Source organism: Microtus oregoni, unplaced genomic scaffold (assembly GCF_018167655.1).
Source record: "Microtus oregoni isolate MIOR12 unplaced genomic scaffold, Mior012 000023F_ref0000262, whole genome shotgun sequence".
Lineage (NCBI taxonomy): Eukaryota > Metazoa > Chordata > Mammalia > Rodentia > Cricetidae > Microtus > Microtus oregoni.
The window spans coordinates 19048318-19074229 of NW_024543082.1; the positions used below are offsets into that span (position 1 = coordinate 19048318).

General features: G+C 41.1%; 1 protein-coding gene across 1 annotated transcript in view; it reads right to left on the minus strand.

Annotated features, from left to right (window-relative positions):
- The window catches only part of LOC121461872 (cell surface glycoprotein CD200 receptor 1-like), a 35898-nt gene extending 10188 nt beyond the window's left edge, over nucleotides 1-25710 (minus strand). Inside the window, 5 exon segments of the mRNA XM_041673206.1 lie at nucleotides 4736-4747; nucleotides 6123-6136; nucleotides 7711-7731; nucleotides 21726-21741; nucleotides 25511-25710. Of these exon segments, the coding sequence (XP_041529140.1) occupies nucleotides 4736-4747; nucleotides 6123-6136; nucleotides 7711-7731; nucleotides 21726-21741; nucleotides 25511-25578 (131 nt within the window). The 5' untranslated portion in view covers nucleotides 25579-25710.
- Between the last annotated feature and the right edge of the window lie 202 nt (nucleotides 25711-25912).

The following is a 25912-nucleotide window of genomic DNA, read 5'->3' on the forward strand; positions in this document are numbered from 1 at the left end:
ACTCAAAGCCATCCCACTAAAATCAGGAACACGACAAGGATGTCCACTCTCTCCATACCTCTTCAATATAGTGCTTGAAGTTCTAGCAATAGCAATAAGACAACATAAGGGGATCAAGGGGATTCGTATAGGAAAAGAAGAAGTTAAGCTTTCGTTATTTGCACATGATATGATAGTATATATAAGCGACCCCAAAAACTCTACCAAAAAACTCCTACAGCTGATAAACACCTTTAGTAATGTGGCAGGATACAAGATCAACTCCAAAAAATCAGTGGCCTTCCTTTACACTAAGGATAAGGAAACAGAGAGGGAAATCAGAGAAGCATCACCTTTCACGATAGCCACATATAACATAAAATATCTTGGGGTAACTCTGACCAAGGAAGTGAAAGATCTATTTGACAAGAACGTTAAGTCTTTGAAGAAAGAAATTGAAGAGGACACCAGAAAATGGAAGGATCTCCCTTGCTCTTGGATTGAGAGGATCAACATAGTAAAAATGGCAATTCTACCAAAAGCAATCTATAGATTCAATGCAATCCCCATGAAAATTCTTCACAGATCTGGAGAAGACAATAATCAACTTTATATGGAAAAACAAAAAACCCAGGATAGCCAAAACAATCTTATACAATAAAGGATGGTCTGGAGGCATTACCATCCCTGACTTCAAACTCTACTACAGAGCTACAGTATTGAAAACAGCTTGGTATTGGCATAAAAACAGAGAAGTCGACCAATGGAATCGAATAGAAGACCCTGACATTAACCTACAAACCTATGAACACCTGATTTTCGATAAAGGAGCTAAAAGTATACAATGGAAAAAAGAGAGAATCTTCAACAAATTGTGCTGGCAAAACTGGATGTCAACATGTAGAAGAATGAAAATAGACCCATATCTATCACCGTGCACAAAACTCAAGTCCAAATGGATTAAAGACCTCAATATCAGTCCGAACACACTGAACCTGATAGAAGAGAAAGTGGGAAGTACTCTACAACACATGGGCACAGGAGACCACTTCCTACATATAACCCCAGCAGCACAGACATTAAGGGTCTCATTGAATAATTGGGACCTCCTGAGACTGAGAAGCTTCTGTAAAGCAAAGGACACTGTCGCTAGACACAAAGGCAACCCACTGACTGGGAGAAGATCTTCACCAACCCCGCAACTGACAAAGGTCTGATCTCCAAAATATATAAAGAACTCTCTTACACCTGTCAGAATGGCTAAAGTCAAAAACACCAAGGATAACCTTTGCTGGAGAGGCTGTGTAAGAACGGGTACCCTCATCCATTGCTGGTGGGAATGCAATCTTATGCAACCACTGTGGAAGTCAGTGTTTTGGTTTCTCAGGAAATTCGGGATCAACTTACCCCTGGACCCAGCAATACCACTCTTGGGTATATACCCAAGAGATGCTCTATCAAATGACAAAAGCATTTGTTCAACTATGTTCATAGCAGTATTATTTGTAATAGCCAGAACCTGGAAACAACCTAGATGTCCGTCAATGGAAGAATGGATGAAGAAAGTATGGAATATATACACGCTAGAGTACTACGCTGCGGTAAAAAACAATGACTTCTCGAATTTTGCATGCAAATGGATGGAAATAGAAAACACTATCCTGAGTGAGGTGTCCCAGACCCAAAAAGATGAATATGGGATGTACTTACTCATAATTGGTTTCTAGCCATAAAGAAGGACCACGGAGTCTACAATAGGTGAACCTAAAGAAGCTAAGGAAGAAGGTGAACCCAAGGAAAAACATATAGTTGTCCTCTTGGCTAAGGGAAGTAGACCAAATTTTGGGGGAGAAAATGGGATCTTGGGGGGGTGGGATGGGGGGTAAGGGGAGATGGGGAGAAAAAAGGTAGAAGGGAAGGAGGGGGGACCTGGGAAACATGAGAATTGGGATAAAGGAAAGGTGGATAGGGGAGCACGGAACCACAATTCTTAGTTAAGGGAGCCACTTTAGGGTGGGCAAGAGACTTGACCCTAGAGGGGCTCCCTAGTGCCCAAGATGAGGTTCCCAGTTAGTTCCTTGGGCAGCTGAGGATTGGGAACCTGAAATAACCCTATCCTAGAGCAATACTGACGAATATCTTGCATATCATCATAGACTCTTCATCTGGTGATGGATAGAGATAGAGACAGAGACCCACACAGGAGCACTGGACTGAGCTCCCAAGGTCCCAAGGAGGAGCAGAAGGAGGGAGAACATGAGCAAAGAATTCGGGACCACGAGGCGTGCATCCACCCACTGAGACAGTGGAGCTGATCTACGGGGAGCTCACCAAGGCCAGCTGGACTGTGACCGAAAAAGCATGGGATAAAACCGGACTCTCTGAACATGGCGAACAATGAGGGCTGATGAGACACCAAGGACAATGGCAGGGGGTTTTGATCCTACTTAATGTGCTGGCTTTGTGGGAGCCTAGCCAGTTTGGATGTTCACCTTCCTAGATATGGACGGAGAGGACCTAGGACTTAACACAGGGCAGGGAACCCGGACTGCTCTGTGGACTGGAGAGGGAGGGGGAGAGGAGTGGGGGGAGGGGGAGAAGGGTGGGAGGAGGGGGAGAAGGGTGGGAGGAGGGGGAGAATTGTGGGAGGAGGGGAAGGGAAATGGGAGGCTGGGAGGAGGTGGAAACTTGTTTTTTGTTTATGTTTTTTTTCTTCTTTTCGCAATAAAAAAAATAAATAAATAAATAAATAAAATAAAAAAAAAAGAACTCAAGAAACTAGACCTTAAAAGGCTAATCAACCCAATTAAAAAATGGGGCACTGGGCTGAACAGAGAATTCTCAACAGAAGAAGTTCAAATGGCCAAAAGTCACTTAAGGTCATGTTCAACCTCCTTAGCAATCAGGGAAATGCAAATCAAGAAAACTTTAAGATACCATCTTACACCTGTCAGAATGGCTAAAATCAAAAACACCAATGATAGCCTTTGCTGGAGAGGTTGTGGAGAAAGGGGTACACTCATCCATTGCTGGTGGGAATGCAAACTTGTGCAACCACTTTGGAAAGCAGTGTGGCGGTTTCTCAGGAAATTCGGGATCAACCTACCCCTGGACCCAGCAATACCACTCTTGGGAATATACCCAAAAAAGGCCTTATCATACAACAAAAATATATGCTCTACTATGGTCATAGCTGCATCGTTTGTAATAGCCAAAACCTGGAAACAACCTAGATGCCCTTCAATAGAAGAATGGATCAAGAAAGTATGGAATATATACATATTAGAGTACTACTCAGCAGTAAAAAACAAGGACTTCTTGAATTTTGCATGCAAATGGATGCAAATAGCAAACACTATCCTGAGTGAGGTAAGCCAGACCCAAAAAGGAACATGGGATGTACTCACTCATATTTGGTTTCTAGCCATAAACAAAGGACATTGAGCCTGTAATTAGTGATCCTAGAGAAGCTAAATAAGAAGGAGAACCCAAAGAAAAACATATAGGCATCCTCCTGAATATTAACCTTCAGCAGGCAATGAATGGAGACAGAGACAGAGACCCACATTGGAGCACCGGACATAAATCCCAAGGTCCAAATCAGGAGCAGAAAGAGAGAGAGCATGAGCAAGGAACTCAGGACCGCAAGGGGTGCACCCACACACTGAGACAATGGGGATGTTCTACTGGGAACTCACCAAGGCCAGCTGGCCTGGATCTGAAAAAGCCTGGGATAAAACTGGACTCGCTGAACATAGCGGACAATGAGGACTACTGAGAACTCAAGAACAATGGCAATGGGTTTTTGATCCTACTGCACGTACTGGCTATGTGGGAGCCTAGGCAGTTTAGATGCTCACCTTACTATACCTGGATGGAGGTTGGTGGTCCTTGGACTTCCCACAGGGCAGGGAATCCTGATTGCTCTTTGGGCTGACGAGGGAGGGGGACTAGATTGGGGGAGGGGGAGGGAAATGGGAGGTGGTGTCGGGTAAGAGACAGAAGTCTTAAATAAATAAATAAATAAATAAATAAATAAATAAATAAATAAAATACTTTCTCCAGATGTCATCCAGTAATTAAAGTCATTTTGTCCAATAATGAACACTTCACACAGATGAGGAGACAGAGCCATCCTCAAACTGTAGAAACAGAATCACAAAGAGTTCATCCTCTCTCTTTCTTCCTTCTTTCTACCTTGCGAATGAACAGCGGAAGTGAAGCAGAACAGATGTAGGAACAGAATACGTGTCTTTTCCTCTGTCCACTGTCTTGTTGTATAGTTCTTGGGACCTATTTCTATTCCTTCCTTGAATTCTGTAAAATGTATCACAATTATAGTAGTCCCAAGGCAGGCCTGCCTACACAGAGCAGGAGGCAGGAGAATCATAAATGTTAGAGCAGCTGGCCACAAAGTGAATTTGAGGCCAGCCTGGGATACATAGCGATACATTGCTTTATAAAAAGAAACAAAATATAGTCTTAATCATCTTCAAAATCGGTTTCTTAAATGTGTATCTGCAATATTTCATGTTTTCCATGTATCAGTTAAAGAGCTGGAAAGGAAAGAACAAAATTATTTTGATATCCTAAGATACTTATGCTACTATGAAGTTCTAGTGTGCTTTTTAATAGTAGAATTGGACTAACTCCATTAATTCTATGTAGATTCTAATTATGGCTTCCTCTTCCACAACCAAAAGCAAATGAATGCCTATGCTAAATAAAAGAAGAGACAACAAAAGTACAGACAAACTTCAATTGAGAACTCACAAGGATATGAAAAATACAAAAAATATATATATGTCATTTGTTAGAAAATGAATGGAACTAGAAGACGTACTATTAATCAGAATAAGCCAGGTACAGCAAGGTAAGTGAGATATGTTATTGCATGTGAAAGCAGAATAAAACCCAAAGACCTGAAAACAGAAGTAGGATTGCAGTGGACTAGAAAGGAAAGGGTGCTGGGAAAGGGGAAAAGCTGAGGATGGGAAAAGAAATTTCTTCTTTCCTTACTTTCTTCAGAATAGAGGACATAGGGATAAACCACAAATCTACAGCCACCTGCTTTTGTAATTGAAAGATGATTATTTTCATAAAATAGATTCTAATTATGGCTTCTCCTCCCACAACTTCTCTTAGAACCTCCCCACCCACCTAAATCCACACCCCTTCATGCTCTCTCTCATTAGAAAACAGCCAACATCTAAAACACCAAGGATAACCTTTGCTGGAGAGGCTGTGGAGGAACGGGTACCCTCATCCATTGCTGGTGGGAATGCCATCTTGTGCAACCACTGTGGAAGTCAGTGTTTCGGTTTCTCAGGAAATTCGGGATCAACTTACCCCTGGACCCAGCAATACCACTCCTGGGAATATACCCAAGAGATGCTCTATCATATGACAAAAGCATTTGTTCAACTATGTTCATAGCTGTATTATTTGTAATAGCCAGAACCTGGAAACAACCTAGATGCCCTTCAATGGAAGAATGGATGAAGAAAGTATGGAATATATACACGCTAGAGTACTACGCTGCGGTAAAAAACAATGACTTCTCGAATTTTGCAGGCAAATGGATGGAAATAGAAAACACTATCCTGAGTGAGGTGTCCCAGACCCAAAAAGATGAACATGGGATGTACTCGCTCATAATTGGTTTCTAGCCATAAATTAGCGCCACGGAGTCTACAATAGGTGAACCTAAAGAAGCTAAGTAAGAAGGTGAACCCAAGGAAAAACATATAGTTATCCTCTTGGCTAAGGGAAGTAGACCCAATTGCCGGGGAGAAAATTAGGATCTTGGGGGTGGGGTGGGATGGGGGTAAGGGGAGATGGGGAGAGAAAAGGTAGAAGGGAAGGAGGGGGGATTTGGGGAATCAGGAGAATTGGGATAAAGGAAAGGTGGATAGGGGAGCACGGAACCACAATTCTTAGTTAAGGGAACCACTTTAGGGTGAGCAAGAGATTTGACCCTAGAGGGGCTCCCAAGTGCCCAACATGAGGTTCCCAGTTAGTTCCTTGGGTAGCTGAGGATTGGGAACCTGAAATGACCCTATCCGAGAGCAATACTGACGAATATCTTGCATATCATCATAGAACCTTCATCTGGTGATGGATGGAGACAGAGACAGACCCACACTGGAGCACTGGACTGAGCTCCCAAGGTCCCAATGAGGAGCAGAAGGAGGGAGAACATGAGCAAAGAAGTCGGGACCACGAGGCGTGCACCCACCCACTGAGACAGTGGAGCTGATCTACTGGGAGCTCACCAAGGCCAGCTGGACTGTGACCGAAAAAGCATGGGATAAAACCGGACTCTCTGAACATGGCGAACAATGAGGGCTGATGAGACGCCAAGGACAATGGCACGGGGTTTTGATCCTACTTAATGTGCTGGCTTTGTGGAAGCCTAGCCAGTTTGGATGTTCACCTTCCTAGATATGGACGGAGGGGGGAGGACCTAGGACTTACCACAGGGCAGGGAACCTGGACTGCTCTGTGGACTGGAGAGGGAGGGGGAGAGGAGTGGGGGGAGGGGTAGAAGGGTGGGAGGAGGGGGAGAAGGGTGGGAGGAGGGGGAGGGAAATGGGAGGCTGGGAGGAGGTGGAAACTTGTTTTTTGTTTATGTTTTTTTTTCTTCTTTTCTTAATAAAAAAAAATTATTTAAAAAAAAAAATTAATAGTAGAAATAAAGTAAGGTAAAATGAAACAAACAAACCAGAGTAGGACAAAACAAACAAACTGTAAAAAAAGAGCAAAGATAAAACACAAGAAACACAAACAGACACAGACACACATGTCTGCAAACACAGAAATCCTATTTAAAAAAATAAAACCGGAAACCATAATAAATAAACAAGACCTGTAGGGAAAAAAAATGCCTAGATAAAGCATTATGATACCAAAAATACCAATGAGTTTAATTTTGTGTTGGCCATCTATTGCTGGGCATGAAACACACTCTTAAGTGTATAGTTTATATACCCAGTGAGACTCTGTTGAAGAAAAATAATTTTCCTTTGTGTGCAGTTATCAGTTGGAGATAGCTTCTGGATCAGGGATGGGGCTCTGTCCACTTCCTCTCTCAACACCAGAACCACATCTGGCTTAGACCTGTGCAGGCTGTGTTCATGTTGTCACAGTCTCTATGAGTTCATGTGTGTCTAGAAGGCTTTGTTTCCTTGGTGTCTTCCCTCCCTACTGGCTCTTGCATCTTTGATCTCTTCAGCAGAGATCCCTGAGCCCTAGAGCAGGGATTTGAAGGAGACATCCTGTTTTAGGATTGTTACTTTTTCCTGTGGTAGCATGCAGAGTACCTTCCAGTACCATGAACACTAGTCAATAGGGCTGAAGGTCCCAGGTAGACACCAGCTCGGTTTCTCCATGTTCAACGAGTTACATAGATGTTGTCTTCAGCAATAGAGCCATACCAACAATTTGTGGAGATGAACTAACAGCCTTGATAATACAGTCACCTGATTTCTAACAAATATATCAAAACTATGTACTGGAAGAAGACAAGCTTGTTATAAACAGTGCTGTGAAAACTGGATATCCATATGTAGATAGATGAAAGCAGACTCCTCTGTCTGACCTCATAGAGGAATCAACTTCAGATGGATCAAAGACATTGATAGGAGCCCTGAAACTCTGCCTCTGTGTGGATGTTTGAATGAAGATGGCCCCTATAGCCTCATAAGGAGTGGCATTATTAGGAGGTGTGACGTTATTGGAAGAAGTCTGTCACTGGGGTGGGCTTTGAGGTTTCAAATGATCAAGCTGGGCCCAATGTCATTCTCTCTTCCTACTGCCCACTGATCCAGATCTAGAACTCTTGGCTCCTTCTTTAGCAACATGTCTGCCTGCACACCCCCATGCTTCCCACCATCTGGATAATGGACTAAACCTCTGAACCTGTTTTTACCAATAAAGAAAAGAAAAACAACCACATACATACAGATAAGTATATAGAGAAAGGGAGCCCTTATACATTGCTGCTAAGAGTATATATTAGCTTCTATCATAATTGGCAAAATTTGAAAAGCAAGAAAATATTCTTTGTAAACAAATAAGTAAATACATTGTGTCACACTTGGAAATGACACTCAGTGCTTGAATGAAATTATCAGAATTGAGGACATGGCCCAGTGGGTAGAGAACTTGCTTAGCATACACAAAGCCCTGAGCTCAATCCCCAGCCCTGCATGGAACTGAACATAATATACTCTTGCAATTCGGAAGTAGAAGAAGGATGACTAGAAGTTCAAAGGGCACCCTTGGCCACCTTTGGAAACCCTACATTAAAGAAAGAGGGAGAGAGGGCTATTGGGCCATTATAAGACATGAAGAAAAATTAAAAGCACATGACTAAACTTAAAGAAAACTGGAAAAGCTACATACTTAATCCTGCCATGTAGCATGGTGGGAAAAGCAAAGATGTGGCTAGAAACAGTAGGAATTAGAGGGAAGGGGAAGATGAATAGACAAAGAAAAGATGACTTTAGGGCAACACAATGACTCTATATGATGTTGTAATCTTAGATATTGCTGTTTTATATTTGTTTAAACCCATAGAATAGACAAGAAGCCAAATGTATAAATTCCTGTGCTATAATAAATGCATCATTGTGGTAGGGACTGCAGATAACTGAGAAGGCTTTGAATGTGCAGAGGCAGGAGTGAGGGTAGGGATGTGGACATTTTCTGTACCTTCCACTGAGTTCTTCTTTGAACCTAAAACTGCTCTTCTAAAATCTATTAATGCTTAATTTCAAAGTTACCCCCAAAGAAAACACTTGTAAACAGCAGGAGAATGGAAAATTTGTCAATACGAATTTGTCTTAAATACTAAGAACATAATCTAGATAATATTATAAAACAATGGTTCTCACCCTGTGGGTTGCAACCATCAGAAAACACATAATTCCAATGGTCTTAGGAATGCCCAACCATAATTCATTTTCATTGCTACTTTATAACAGTAATTTTGCTACTGAGCAGTGTCTCCATTCCTAAGGCCATCAGAAAAATAAGCATTTTCTAATGGTCGTGGCCCACAGTTTGAGAATCGCTGCTATAAAATGCCTCCCCTAGAAGTACTAACCAGGATGGCCCTGCTTATCTTACAAGATCAGACAGGATCAGGCATGCACAGGGTAGTGTGGCAGTAGGAAATGCTCTATAAACATTAAGAGCATATAAAGCAGTTCAATAGCCTAAAATCCAAACACTGTCTATGCATCAAGCACTGACTCATTATGATTATCATTAAAGGATGGGCATCGCCTAAAATGTGACCGTACTTGTTCATCTGCTACAGTAGAGAATTCCCTAGTGCCTTAGTGAAATAAGACCTTTCGTTGCGTAACTTACACATTTTGAAAAAAAGATAGAGTGGTAACATGCATAAATAAATCCATCATTTAACAACACCTTTTCCCATGTTCTTCAGACCATTGTAGATTACTGTTACTCATGCTAATAAGTATATAAATGACAACAGTCAAGCAATCTGCCCTACCACAAACTTTTGACTTGGTCTTCTTTGATTGATACTTTTGCTCCCCTTCCCTCTGTCCTCTCCATTTATATCCAATTACTAAGTATTTCTTCTTCCAGGATCATAATATTTAGTGTATCTCTGAGTGTGAAAATGCTCTTAATTATCTGTTAAAGTATTTCCAATATGATTGTAATGTGTCGATTTGATATTAATATGGATGAGCAAAAGAGGATTTCCCTTTATTCAAACCATAGCATATAGACAGCTTACAATTGAACATCTTGTGAGGTAAGTCCTTAGTGGGAATTGCCAGTGCCCATACTTTGAGCAGAAGTTGCTGGTAAGAGAAAAAGATCATTAAACTTTTTAATTAATCAATATTCCCAAGACTTTAAGGCTGGGAGATTAAACAGCTGCATCAACAATACTGTGTAAAGCTTCAGTGTGGTGAGGAAAGCATGCTGGGGTGCCCAGCAGCTCAGGATGGTGTTGGACAGGAGTAAGTACTATGAGGACAGGAGAAGGGGGAGGCTTCCAGATCACAGATGGAATCTGAGCTGGACCTTGGGATGTGGAACTTCTAAGAAAAGAGAATTGCAAAGAAAAATACTGCCACTTAAAAAAAGCATGAAACAAATGGGTATTTAAAAGAGATACAGATAATCAGTGCCACCAAAAATCGGGTGGATAATTGGAGTTGAACTTAGAAATTGACACCTTTAATTCTAAATATAAATGGATATAGACAGCTTAGGGAGGTGTATCTAAGATGAAATGCAAGATATTCATCTCTAATTAAAAATTTAATTAGTATAAAATTAGGTTTCGTTATAGCATTTTCATTATAGCACAGAGATCTTTCCTCTCTGTGGCTGGAGACATGGCTCAGTAGTTAAGAACACCTGTTGCAATGGACTGGAGCTCAATTCAGTGGCTCACAGCTCCAGGGCATTCAAAGTCCTTTTCTTGCCTTCATAAGCATCTTTCTGTACACATGTGCACATTCACACACACACACACACACACACACACACAGAGAGAGAGAGAGAGAGAGAGAGAGAGAGAGAGAGAGAGAGAATTTTTTTAATTTTATTTCTAGGTCTCCTGTTTTTTGAGGCTATTGGAGATGGAAATCTCCCCCTCTCCCAAATCCTGTTCAATAAGTTCATTATTATTTTATAGAAAAACTGCTAACATCCATGGGTTAATTTTGTTTCTTGCTACTATGCTGGAACTATCAGTTCTAAAAGGTTTCTTGTTGAGATTTTAGAGTCATTTAAGATCCTATTATTTAAAAATAGCGATATTTTGACTTTTGCCTCTTTACTTCTTTCCCTTGTATTATTGCTGTAGCTAAAGACTTTGAACTCTATTTAATAGGAGTGGAGAGAGCAGGCACCTTTGTCATTTCTGGTTTTTAAGAAAATGTTTTCATTTTTTCCATTACACTGTATTGTTTACTATATATTATTTACTATAGATATTCCATTGAAGTATGCTCTATTCTTAGCTTCTTCAGAAGTTTTATCAGGAAGGGATTTTAAACCTTGTCAAAGTTCTTCACTAAATAACTGAGATGCTCATACGATTTTTGTCCTTGAGTCATTTATGTATTGTATATATTTATTGATGAGTATGTTGAACCATTTGGTCAGGGTAACTAATCTTTTTAATGTGCTCTTTAATTCAGTTTGCAAGTGTGTAAAATCATTTCTTCTAAAACAAGTTGGTAAATATTCTATAGTGACAAAAATAGGTGAGTGGTAACTAGTAGGTGTGGCAGGGATACATGAAGGATATTTTGGAAATCATGTAAATGTTTGTTTATCTTCTTGATGGTGATACTGCACAAGTGTACACCCCTGACGAAACTCATCAAACTATACAGTTAACATTATGAAGCTGGAAGAGTTATTAAAAGTTACATCAGAAGCATCAGGTTTTACATGACCCAACTATCTGCTGTCCCCCAAGGATTACCCACAGCAAAGAAAAACATCCATACACTGAGAGTCGAAAGTTGGAACTCCAGCTACCAGACAGAAGCAGCAAACAAGCTGGCAAAACAATTTTTATATTTAATAAAATAAATGTCAAACCAAAACTGCTCAGAAGGGATACAGAGGGCCACTACATACTGACAAAAGAAACATTTCATCAAGAGAATGTCATTGCTGTAATATTTACACACAGAATATTGGAACCCCAATTGCATTAAAACAAATAGTACAAGGCATAAGATCACACAGAGATCTGGACACAATGATAATGAGAGACATTAGCATCTCAATCTCACACTTAAATGAATCCTTCAAATAAAAACTCAGCAAAAAAAACCTCAAAGCCAAGTCACACCAAAGACCAATTGGACTTAGATATTTTAACAAACATTCCACCCAATAAATATGGACAAACAGATAAAAACAACACTGTCTCTAACACTTGCCACATTATAAGCTACAAAATAAGTCTTAATAAATGCCAAACATGAAATAATTTTCTTATTCAATATAGTGATCAAAGTCTTAGCTAGAACGACACAAGAGAAAGAACTATCCCTACTTGCAGATGGTAAGGTTCCATATTTATTTGGTCTGTTTGGGGGGCCCCTAGCAGTGGGACTAGGACCTGTTCTTGGCACTTGAGCTGACTTTTGGGAACCTATTCCCCATGTGGGTAACCTCACCCAGGTTTGATGCAGGAAGAGGAGCTTGGTACTGCCTCAACTTGATATGCCCTGCTTGGTTGACTCCTATGGGAGGCCTTCCCCTTTCTAAACAGAGAAATAGAAGGGGAGAGGAAGTAGATGGGAGAAGGAGGGAGGAAAGGGGAGGAGAAGAGGGGAAACTGTGGTTAGTATGTGAAATAAATGAAATTTTTTTTAAAAAAAGAGAGAAGAGAAAAATTTTGTTCAGCTGTATGGAAAACTGGAATTAACAGGAAAATGGGCGGAACTAAAAATGTATTAAGCAAGGTAACCCAGGGTCAAAACACCAAATGCCATATATGGATCCTAACCTCAGACTATGTAATGTATGTCCAGGTGGGAGTAGATATGGGAAAAGGCTAGGAAACTAGGAAGAAGTCAGTCAGACTCGGCTTTAACTCTAAAGAGAGGGGTAGGGAAGACAATAGAACAAAGCAGGGGAGGGAATAGTATGTGGAGAGCAGGTATTAAACCGAAATGAAATATGTATAAAAATTCTGTCTGGAGACAATATTCTGTAAGCAAATTTTAAAAATAAAACATTGTTTTTTAAAAAAAGAAACACCAAGTGTTAACTCATGTACCATCGCCACATGCAGCCACACAAAGAAGCACGTAACAAAGACCTTGATTCTCAATGGAAGTAGTATTTAAATGGAAGAAAACTTTTCCACCTAAGTCAGAATCGTCATAGGAGAATGCGTTTTACTGTTTTGGTTTTACTGTTAGCGAAACTTCTTAGTAAGTTCGAGCAGCAGAAGTTTCCTTTCCCAAATCATCTTTGTCATATGCCTGAGCAAGCAAATCCCGCCCACACGGGACACATTGCTTAGGCATGACTGTGCAAAGCCGGAGCAGCTTCCTCAGTGACAGACAAAGGGCTCTCAGAGGCAGCGCATGACTTCTTTGCAAGATTAAACAATTATCAACTGTTGCAAAATGTTGCGTTTGAGTGCACACTCAAGAAAAAAAAAAAACCCTGGAGGAAGGCATTTCTGAAATATCAGCAGTAGCAGTCCTGGTTCATTAGCTCAAGCAGAGCATGGTGTGCGCCGCAATTCAGCAGCGAATGCTGTTAATAGTCACTTATTATTACTAATGCATGAAAATGAGGAACATAACAGCTAAGAGTTTCTTCCTTTTCGTTCATTTGCAGGTCTTTTGGAGGAAATGCAAACTTACAACTAAAATTCTAATAAATGAGCTTCATACTAGAAGTTTTAAATCAGGCCCAAACAGTAGGCTTTTTTTTTAATGAAGCTATGAATTGATAACTATATCACTGCAAAAAAAAAAGTGTAAGGTGGTTTTGTTTCCTTGTTTCTGTAGCTATTTCTACACAGGCACCAACCATGCTAAGTAAAACTCATTCCTACTGCTTATCATAAAATCATAAATTTCAGAATCTATCATCTTTGTTGGTATTTAGCACAAAAAATACACATCAGAATCTGTGAAAACGTCTAAGGGAACCAAGTTAAAAGCATTTCTGTCATCACTTGTCATTCCTACATCTCAAACTTCATAGCTGTTTCCTTTCGACTGTTAGTGTCCTTCGACGCTATTCTTTTTGTTGTTGTTGTTAGAAGTAATTTTTTTATTTTATTTATTTATTTATTAAAGATTTCTGTCTCTTCCCCGCCCCCAATCAAGTCCCCCTCCCTCGTCAGCCCAAAGAGCAATCAGGGTTCCCTGCCCTGTGGGAAGTCCAAGGATCACCCACCTCCATCCAGGTCTAGTAAGGTGAGCATCCAAACTGCCTAGGCTCCCACAAAGCCAGTACATGCAGTACTTCAACGCTATTCTAATGCACTCAGGCGCAGTCTTTGCAGGAAGCCATTTCTAACTGCTAGAGAGTACAAGCCATGGGAGTTTTACCTCTTCCTATTCCTCTAAATGTTTTATATAATGAGGTGAATTATGGTGTATTGCTTTCCCCTGTGACAAATACATACAGTATTGTTTATGTTTAACAAGTGAGGAATAAGAAGAATATAAAACCAGTTTGCAAGCTGAGGTAGCAAATCCATTGTAATCATGGATTCATTTCTCCTAAAGTGTCAAGGTTTCATCTTATCTTACTTATTCATGTATTTTCAAGCAGGATCTAGCTATGTAGTTTTGACTGGCCGGGAGCTTGCTACATACACCAGGCTGGTCTCAAACTCAGAGATCTGCCTGTCTCTGTCTCATGAGTGCTGGGATTAAACACATGCGCCACCACTGCCCAATTTAAGGTTTTATTGAAAATGAATGTAACTTTATGATTCATATCTTCATCATAGGAGATTCAGAAATTCAGACGGTATTAGCAGACCTTTATGTAGCCCAACTGCGAGGTGATTTTTGCTAACCACGGAATAATAAGGTCACGTTGGTGTGGAAAACTCCTGGCTCCAGCAAAGGTTAATGTGGGAACTTTAATTGTGACTTGGTGGATGTTTTTCTACATTCCACAAGCTGCATGTTGTAGCTATAGGTTAGAAAAGTGTTGTTCATCCAAGTATTTTTGAGTTACAGATGAAATGAGATTGAAAACTCTTTGAAATGTGTGATTGAATTGCCTGTTTTCCAGAGGTTATGAGACTAATTTTTCATCATCCAAATGACTTCACTATATTCTACTCTAATGCAGCAGTTTCATTGTATGGCAGGGAAACTGGTGGAAGACTGTGATAGCTAACCTGAAGATCCAGGAACACCACACGTACGCATGAGAGCATCCATGCACATACACACAGGCACACACATACACACAGACATGCACACAAATACACATACACACACAAAGCACACATGCATATACGCATGCATATATACCACATAAATAGAAAAAATTTAAACATGGAATACTCTCACCCTTGATACGAAAATAAATAAAAAGCTTAAACATAAAGAACAGAAATAGTTTTAAAAAATAGTCAATTTTGGGTTTGTTTTTGTTTTGTTTTGTTTTGTTTGTTTTGTTTTGGTCTTGAAAAGGATATATGATGAGTGGGAGCTTGCTCTCATAGGCCCTAACGAGTTTCCTTAACTGCAGAAATCTTAGTGGTTAAACCAGAATTTAAAAACAGAGTTCCAAGTAAACTGAGATGGTTCATTTGCACTGAGTGATTGAAAGCAATTATAAGACAAAAAGTTCAATATTCCTGTTAGGCACAACATACAAAAAAGCAATTATTCTTCATTATTCTTCAGAGAAGCACATATATGTGATGATGAATAGACAATTAAGTAAGCAGCTGTTCTACAAAGGGAATCATGAGCTCCGAAGACAGTGGCTGCTGTTGGGCAGAGTTGGGGGAGACTCCAGCATTCTGCTTCTTACTTATTCATGCCTTTGGTGTGTGCACCCAGCCCTTCATGTCTACGCATGTCTTACAGTACACAACATAATATATTTAACAGAGATGAAAATTAAAATAATTGCAAATCAATAAAAAGTACAAATCTGTATGCTCTATTTTTAATATTTTAAGCATAACTGGCACAATTGACCTAGGACTTTGTTTCATATTCTTAGACTTTATGAAACTATCTTTTCTTATTGAAGATACTAACCTAGTAGCAGACAGCACTCTAGGTAGGTGTTAAGTAACAAAATTCTGGACAGAAACCCAAAGTTCTATCAAGAGAGAGGAAGGGAGACATCAAAATCTGAGTCAGAATATCAACCAATATATCAAGTCTTCATTTCTTATCCCTGTAGTCTTACATGGGTTTCTGAGAACCTCAGTGGCTTAATTACACATGTGGGAACTGAATGCCTGACGTTATTAGTGGCACTTAAGCTCCTATAGGCAAGGGTGATTCATTACATTATTAGTGGATGGTATTAAGAGGGACAACTAGGCATGTGAAAGAAATAATATCAGGTTCCTAGCTCACTCCTCAGACAAAAAGAATGGAAATATTTAAATATAAAAATAAAATAAATAAAATCCCTGAAAAAAAAAAAACAAGGGTAGTTTGGGGATTTTCGTCTTGCACAGAGCTGACGATGGTGAGGTAATACATTGCAGGAGCTGCGGGACTTCCTGGGATGTGTGAGTTTAAGTACTGGAACCAGGAAGAAAGTTCCAGACAAAGTGTGACCGTTGACTTTAGCCAGAAACTTTACTAACCATAGAAAACTGAAACTAGAAATAATAATACTGAAATATTTAACTCCAGAACTTAAATTCTTTTTATGGAAAAAAAATCACTAACAGATTGCCAGGCAAAATTCTAAAAATTGTTCACACATTTATGATGAACGAAGGTCAGTTTTCCTCAGAAAATATACAGAACACACACAACCAATTTGGAAAAAAAAATGGAAACGCTGAATAAATAGAAACTGGATAAAAGATGTCAAAAACTTTGACAAAAGATTGAACAGCATCTTAGTTATCATGACTAGCAACTCCAATTCTACTGATCAGATGGGGTGCGGAGATCAAATAAACACAGTTTGTAAAATGAAAAAATGAAGAAAATAATTACAAAAACAAGTCTTAAGACACAAGAATTTAAACAATTCAGCGGGTAGATAAAATTTCAAAAGCAAACAATAATTATTGCAAAAAATAAATCTTATTCCACAGTAAAGTAGTTACCTGTGTCAGCAACTTGTGCCAACTGCTAATAAAAGCCGGGCGGTGGTGGCGCACGCCTTTAATCCCAGCACTCGGGAGGCAGAGGCAGGCGGATCTCTGTGAGTTCGAGGCCAGCCTGGTCTACAAGAGCTAGCTCCAGGACAGGCTCCAAAACCACAGAGAAACCCTGTCTCGAAAAACAAAAACAAAACAAAAACAAAAACAAAAAAAAAAAAAACCATCTTGCTGTATCAAAAAAAAAAAAAAGTCAATCTATAGAAAGCTAACTAAATGGCATGAAACAATGTATGTGAAAACTCTTGGAGAACTATAAAACAACCATTTTTAAATGTTCATGAAGACAAACCATGCCAAAAATTTTAGTTACATTGTTGGGCCTCATCCTTCCAGCAACTCTAGACACTAGACTAAAGAACAGGCTAATTTAGAGTTTGAAAATAAGAGTGACTGTGTGTGGGCCCAAGCCTGTGACCTGCCGAGTGTCTGCCTGTGGTATGGAAATTAGAGTAAAGGTCAAACACAGACCTTTCAAACCTGCATACCTAGGGTTCTACTGGAGGCCGTGAACATGGCAGAAAGTGCAGCAAAGCAGAAATAAGCATGGTATCAAGAAGTCCAGAAGAAATAAGATCTCCTGACACAAATGGGAAAACCTTGAAGTAAGAAGATTACAACTTGGCAATTAGAATGTCCGTGATGGCTCTTGGGACTTACGAGGAAGCCATCTTAGCAAAGACGCTGAAGAGGAAGCCAGCCTGAAAGGGCCTAGAGAGCAGAGCCGACTGAGTCAACAAAATGGAGGCTTAAACTCTCAAGGATTCTGCCCTAGATGAGATGGAAGCCATGAGACCGTAACTTTGTTACCTGTTCATGACAAACGTGGGAAAGAGATTGAGCAATACCTGGTGTGTGAAGACAGAGGAAGTGTCTTACAAACAGTGAGAGACACCGCGTGCTTGTAGACGGAAAGAGGTAGAGGTTAAAAGAACGAAGACAGCTAAGTGGGGAAGCAGGATTCTAGATGTACTGAAGGAGCATGAGGCAAACAGCAAAGTGGTTTCCTTTCAAAAAGCCCTAAGGGGTCATGATTGCAGACACATAAGGTAATAAGGATGTTTAAGGCTACTAACAGTGAAGTAGCTTAGTGTCCCTTAGTTGGCAGAGCTCTGGGCAAGCTAGGAGGGATGAAGCCCTGCCAGTGGGAGGTTCAAGTCCACATTGCAAGACGGGTGCATCAGAATGAGCCACGATCCTCTGGCTGTGGCACAGGGATAACCCAAGCTGCAAAGAAACTAAGAAAGTCCTACAGCAGTGCTCTTAACGCCGCCTCTTTCCACACACACCTGGAAAGGTTCATGAAAACACAGCTGCCTGGAACTTCGAAAGCCTGAGTGTCCCTAGAAGTTTAGGACCATAGAAGACTCCGTGTGGTACATCTGTTGTTGTTGTTGTTGTTGTTGTTGTATTGTTATTGTTTTGACTGCTTGATTTTTTTTTTTTTTGAGACAGGATTTCTCTGTGTAGCCTGGCTGTCCTGGAACTTCCTCTGTAGACCCAGCTGGCCTTGAACTTGGAGATCTGTCTGCCTCTGCCTCCTGACTCCTGGGATTAAAGGTTTGTGTCACCACCACCTGATTCCTCAAGGCACAACTTAAAAGTACCAGATCACAACAGCCCCTGGGCAACTTCTAAGAAGGGACCAATTAAGGTTTGCTTTGGGAATAAAAATAGCCAGACTTAATCATTTGGAATCTCCATGTATTTACCACTTCAACTTTTTGTCAACACCTTAGAAAGGGCCATAGAAGTAAATGTTCCTGTAACATGCAAAGGGGTTAGTTGGGCATGCAGTGACATTTCACGGTAAAGTAAGAAAATGTCAAAAGAAAAAAGGAAGTTACTAAGTACCTTAAAATCACACAAACACACAGATCAGAAAGACATTCCTACTGAGCAACGGCATTATCTCAGATGGTTTCCTTATCCCTAGCACTGTCCCGGTTTTACCACTGTTGATAGAGATTTAAAAAGTAAAAGGGGGTAGATTCTGTTTTCCCATCTTGCTACAGTCTTTTCCCTTCTTTGCTACCTCACTTCTAGAATGAGTGGCTGGGGCTCTCAGCATTGCTTCCCTCCCACTCACTTCCCCAGCAGCACCAGCAATCTGGCTGCCCCCCCACCCCCCACCCCCAACCCATCCCCCCAACCCCCCCACCCCCCCACCCCCCACCCCCGCCTTCTACTCAAACTGCAATCTTGAAAGACACCGGCTCCTTTATATTCAAATTCTATCTCTTCAGCTGTATTTGTGTACCTGAGTTGCTTGGCTGGGTTTTTATATTGGAAAGTTTGTATTAAAGATTTAAAAATTGAGTAAATTAAATAAAGCCAGAAGATCATGACAGACGGGGATCTTGTGTGGTAACAAGAGCTATCGTGACTCTGTAGAACTTGGGATAAAGGCCACTGGTTTCTTGCACAGAAAGCAAGACATTTACCTAACAACAATGGGCAAATACAGACAGACTCCACTCATGGCATGAATCCTTGCAGCCAACAATGACAGCTTGAAGATATCCTGTGTAATCCTTCTCTTTCCACCTTTAAAACCTCCCCTTGCTATGCTGGGTGGTAGTGGTGCTGGCCTTTAATCCAAGCACTTGGGAGGCAGAGGTTGGTGGATCTCTGTAAGTTCGATAGAGTGAGTTCCAGGACAGCCAGGACCACACAGAGAAACCGTGTCTCAAAACAAACAAAAACAAACAAAAAAAAGAAACTAGCAGCTTCTCTTGCCTCAACCTTTTTGAATACACACATAGTTAACTATGACTCATATTTGCAGGACAGTACTGCTCCTAAATATACTTACTAATCTTTGGGCTGCCTCTCTCTGTTCTCTAAGTTAACAATACACATGGTCACTTTCTCCTTGTGAAGCCCCTTTCTTCACCTCCACCATGACACCTATATATTTCCTTTTCTGTCTCCTTGCCTCCTATTCAGGACCCTCTCAGTAAACTACCAAACTACCTTTGTCCTCCAGCACCTTGGTGTGGGGTATTCCTCTCAAGCATCGGCTGCCCCTCTTTTTAAAAACGTTTGTTGACTTCGTTTGCTCCTTTGAGACAGTGTCTAACTAGGTAGCCTAGGTTGGCCATACCGCCTGCCCCACCAACCTAAATGATGAGGTTTCAGACATGCAACACCCTCCGTGGGTCTTCACCTACTCTTGTTTCTCTAATGCTTCTGCCATTATCCCTCCCATCATCCAAAATTCCCGCTAAACCTCCACACTGTGGATTTGCTCACCCCTACCATACCTCAGCTCTCTCTGTGTGTGGCGCAGGCTGTTCCACCAGCCTGAGGGCTCCTCTCAGAGCTCTCCCTGGATAGCTCTGCCATTCACCTTCTCTGTCACTTCCGGCAAGATTAGACTCACCAATTACATTTTATGCCACCCTGTATTTTCCTTACATTCTTTATGTTGCTTAATTATTTTATTATTTAATAATCCCTGCCAGATTCTAAGCTCCCAGAGAACATGATCTATAGCTTTCTTTTTTGAAGTGCTCGGGTTTAATTTAAAGCCTTATACCTGACAGAGCAATGCTCTGGTACTGAGCTACCTCTCCAGCCCCTCCACATCTTTCTTCACCAAATATCCCCGGTACAAAGCACAGTGACAGACACATGGCAGAACATCCCCTTTACTGACTGAATGACCAGATGATCAAGCCTCATTCCAGCTGTGACTTGTTTTTCCTAAACAGGGATCTCAAACCTTTAGTCACTATTGTTTCTCTCTTGAATGTCACTGTCGTTTCCAACGCATCACATCGGAAACCAGAGGTCGCATACACACACTCTTGCCGCGGCTCTTTCCCCTCTGTTGTTGGTACTGGAGAGCTGTTCCAAGCCAGCTCATCCACTGAAAGGTGAGGGGACAGGGTCAGCAGTTTCTGGAACACGGCTAGTCTTTATTGGTCCTCATATAAAATGAAAGAATTTAATATAGAGACATCTTGAGTCCTTCCCTTCTGAAAAGTCTATATCTCTTAATAGTGTCATACCTACTTGTTTCATAAGTGGGGAAATACTGTCTAAAAAGATTAAGTAACCCCTTATCGATGAAATACCACAGTTAGACAGATTAAATGTGGCAAACCCCAGCAATAAGGATGTAATGTTGAAAACAGCCCTATGAGATAGGAGATTAAATTTAGAGAAATTATGTGAGTGGCAGGCTGGCTTCTCACGAGACTTTTTCAGTGCTAAAAGGGGGCAGGGGAATCGATCTCTACCCAGACCTCTACACATCTCCAGCAAACAACGTGCTTTGATAACGAAAGTAAAACAAAGGTTTCAGACATAAAATTGTTAATAATTCTTTTCATACAAAAGAAAACAGAACATTTCAACAGCAAAAGAAAAGTGAAATAAAAGTTAAAGATATAATATTAGTTGTGGAAATAAGACCAGATAGAGACTCAGAATTTCACGAAGGAATGAAGACTATAGGAGGTGGCAAGTACGGTGCATATCTAGAATGTGCCACCCAGAATCCCCTTCAGGGACAGCCCCTTGCCCCAGCCGAGAGCGCTGCCAGCAGACAACCCTAAGTTTTTTGGGACTTCAGAGGGTGGTTTGCCTTCCTTGCTCAAAATCAAGCCCTCCCCAGGTCAGCCCACCCAACAAATGAATGGGGGGGGGGCGTAAAAGGCATTCTGATCAGTGTGGAATCTCTCGAAGGCCAGCTAGCTCAGTAGTACCACCACCCCTGCCTGCTGTGTCCGGGGAGAGATGGAGGAATGTTCTATACACCTAATCGCATCTAAGTCTGACTCCAGGAAAACCTCCCACATTATCAACAGTTTGGAGCCTCACAGATGCTTAAAGAAAATTACTTCTCTATAAGCAAAACTCCCAGGTGTACCTCATCGCTGCAGCTTCTTTATGGTACTTTCCTTAAACACAAATAAGATTGTGTTTTCAGAATGGAAGTTTCCAGACATGCAAGGCATATACATTCTAGGTATGAAAACCTTAAAATTCTTTGTTTAGTGTTAATGCATAAATGATGTCAGTTCTTAGGGGGAAATGAGTAGATTATAATCAACTCTCATAAAAATTACATATATCTGTGATGTTTATCATTTCTTCAAGTGATGAATGGTGATTAGTTCTTAGGAAATATTAGCGTCACACAATCAAAACCCACATAACACCCACTGTCCTGCTCCCTAGACCCAGTCAGGAGCTAGAAAATGGGAGTTGGGGACAACATGGGAGAAGAGGCAAAACCTCATTGTCACACATCGCTTTTTAATGACTGCATAGACCAATTCTTCAGACGCAATATAAGACCAAATGACTGCTGGATCATTTTGTTCAGGAGATCATCAGCCGAAATTCCCATGGTCTTACTCAGAAGCAGTTTACCTACAGTGAGACCTTCATTTATCCCCATCTTCTTCTAGCCATTCTGAGCTGGCCAGCCTCCCTGTAGCTAACGTCTGTTTCAAACCATTTCTCAATCTCAGAGCATGTCTTTTCTCCTAGCTAAGGCTAAGCACATAATCTGTTGATGATATTGTCTTCTTTCCCATCTCTTATGAGATCTTGCTCTCTGTTATAGAGGAAAAGAAATAATTTGGCTCCTCAGACCTGAATGCAAGCATTTCTGGTGTTTCCTCTGTCATTCGAATCTCTGTATTGGCTTTGAAGAAACACCTGCTCCAAGCGTGCTTCAAATATGCTGGGTTTCCTTATACTCCCCAGTATGGATAGGAATGTCCAGCATCATGTCCTTCCTCTACGATTCCCTTCTCAGGCACCAATATAATAGCATGGAACTCCTATTGTAGGAACCCCTGCTAAGAAGCCCCCTCTTTCTGCTTCAAAGGGAAGACTTTACTAATTGCCACTGCCAAACAACAGGATGCTACTGTCACATTATCCTCCAAAATTACTGCCTTAGAACATTGTTTCTTTTTACAAGCTAATAGACGACCTCACTGTTAACTGTACAATATCCAGATAACCAATTTTCCATTAGAATCCCTTGAAATGCAGTTTTATTTCTTATTATTGTATGATACACTGTTCCTGCAAGTTAGAGACCATCGTCTCACAAAACCTCCTGGCCTTTGTTCCTGTTACACATCCTTCCTCCCAATTTCCTTCTCTGACTTACCCTATCTATCCAAAGCTCAGTCAAGGCCAAACTCAAGACCAGATCCTCTGTAACGCTGTCAACACCCTATGGTTTTACCGTTCCCCGTTTTTACTTTAATATTTTCTGATTTTAAATGTTCCTTGAAGATTTAATTTTATTTTTGTCTCCCTCATTTAGATTGCTGGAAATGTTTAGTTGGCATTCTTTCACACTTTACACATGCACGGGGGGGGGGGGGGTAGAGAAAGAGGGAGGGAGAGAGAGCGAGAGAGAAAGAGAGGGAGATAGAGGGAGGGAGGGGAAGAGAGAGGAGGGAAGGGGGAGAGAGAGAGGGAGAGAGGGAGAGAAAGAGGGAGGGAGGAGAGAGAGGAAAAAAGAGAGCACTCTTAGGATTTTTATTTACCAGAATATTGAGCATGAAGCCCCAGAGAGAAACACACCTGTATATTAAGCTAATAGACAAATTTACAACAGACACAAAATTAAAAAAGGAAGATAGGACTGAAGTTAGTGAGGACAATTCACTGCTTTTCTGATGTTGCTTTTAATCTCTTTAGAGCTGAGAGCTGATTGTCTCCTCCTGTCACTGCCTGCCCCCTAGTGGAAGATGAAGTAAGAATTATGAAAAGAAAAAAATAAAAAACACTGGAGAGTTGGTTCCTTTCTTCTTTTTTTTCTTTTTTTTTCTCTCTCACTCTTTTTTTGACTTACCTTAGTAAAACCAGTAACTTCAATAAAAGGTGTAATGATTTCGGTCAGAACATGAAACTATAATTTGAACATAGGGAAACTCAGAAGACAGTGGGGCAAAAGTAAGTAGACAGAAATGGTATGGTCCGTGAAAGTGGAGGACAAGCAGCCATGCATGAGATGGGGAGTTTAGCTTCTTCTTAACTTCTCCCTTGACTATTTCATTAGATAAATACCACATAGTTTACAGTTTACAGTAAACAGGCAAAACAAAAGCATCCTGTCCTCTACCCTGCCACCCTTCCTCTACTCCTGTCTGCAGCACCAGTAACAAAGCCATAAAGTTGTGACCCTGGTTGGTTTTCAGCTCCCCATCCTAAATGGTTTCTCGGTGAACTTAGCGTGCAGATTGTGTGTATAAAGTCCTTTGCTTATTTGCGTTCTAGACACTCGATGACTTTATGATGCCAGCAAGGACTTCGGAGATTTGATGAACACAGCGTCTCCAACTTGTGTTCAGATGCAGCCTTAAAAATTAACCTCTACGCCTTTAAAGTTCAAATTATCTGTTAGCATTTCCATTTTGTTGCTTTTCTGTCTGCTTCGCTAAGTTAATATGCAACAGGACACAAACAGCTCCTTGTCTGCCTGGCTTTCCCTGTCAAATTCATCCTGCACGGTATTCAGGAGCTCTCTAGAGAAGCTCAGCTACTGAAAGATGCAGATCTTTCCTTTCCCATTTAGCTTCTAGCCCAATATTAGCTTAGCACTGTCTAGCAGTGCTACAGAGGGTGGTTCGGGCAGTGAAAAGCCTACCGGGCAAACGGCTCACTCAAGTGTTTCATAATGTCCTTTTTAGAACCACGGACAAACCACTTCGATTCTCTAAGCCTCAAGCTCTAGCTTTGTAAGTTGGAGCTGTCTTCCATGCCTACCTCACTGGGTTGCTACGCACATCAAAGAGAAAAGACATGTAAAAAAAGAAAAATCTCAGCAGAGAGGTGCGGTGGTAGAACAGAGCTATTTTACGTGTGCTCACAAACAAGGTTATCATGAGATAATCTTTTTCTGAGAGATAGAAAAGATTTTAAAGGAATTCTGATGAGAGAAAAAATACCATTTCTCCTTTAAATCGCTGAACTATAAAAATTTAGAACTAAGTGCGTTGTTCCTTTGCAGCTTCTCCATCCACTAAAAGTGAAACATGAAAATGCCCTCCCACACTAACTCCCACCTAGCTTCTATAGTGAAACCAGGACACCCCCACAGTAGCCCCAAATTCTATTCACCTCCTACAAGAATGCAGACACCGAGGAGGGCACCTTCTGATTCAGAAAGTGTCTCCCGTAGCCCACACATCTTCAAGATAAATACAGACATACATCACCGATATACCAGCGTAACTCTATGAGTAAATCCCACAGTCACAGAAAGTAATAGAAAAAAAAAAACAAGTATTCCCGACTTACACTGTTGGCAAGAAAGACCTAGGTGAGATATGGGAGACGACAGTCATTTTAATTTTTCTCCAAGAGGGAGAAAATACAGAGAACCCATGTCACTTCGCTTGCTATGAATATGTGTTTAATTTATTCTCCCTTGTCCTCAAAGGGGAGGGGAGATGACATGACAGTGGAGGAAATTATAGCCATGCATATATTGTAGAACACAAAACAAAATAAATATGGCAAAGCAGAAAGGAGGGGTGATGAGATGCCTCACATCTAGAGGAACCCCCCCCCCCATCTCTACAACAGCAATTGGCTTGCACTGCCTTGCAAAAAGGGCAAGGCTCAAAAGCAGCACGCAGCAGGTCTCTCACCCCTAGTTCTTCTCCCAAAGGAAATTCAGACTCACCAGCCACAAAGACCCCCCATATCAAGAGTGCCGCTAGGTCAGAAGTTCTCCAAAAGCAGGGCATTTCTGGTTTCTGGTCTCTGCTGCTCACTCGGTACTTTCTCTCCTCACAGGTAGGAGAGCAGTAGTGACCATGGCCAGGCTCCCTCTGCTCGCACGTTGGCTTCTGTGTGGTAGCACCTCTTGAGCATCAGCAGCGAGCTCTCCTTTCCTCCCTGCCCTTTCCGTGGACGACGTGCTGCAGTCTGATTAGTAAGCTGGAAGAGAAGAAACTTCTTTGGGACTTGACACAGCAGTAGGTTTCCTGTGCAACGCTTTGCAGAGGAAGCAGAGTGAGTTATCTTCCAGCTCATTGGTTCTCCTATCCTGCTGCTCACAGATAAACTGTACAATACGGC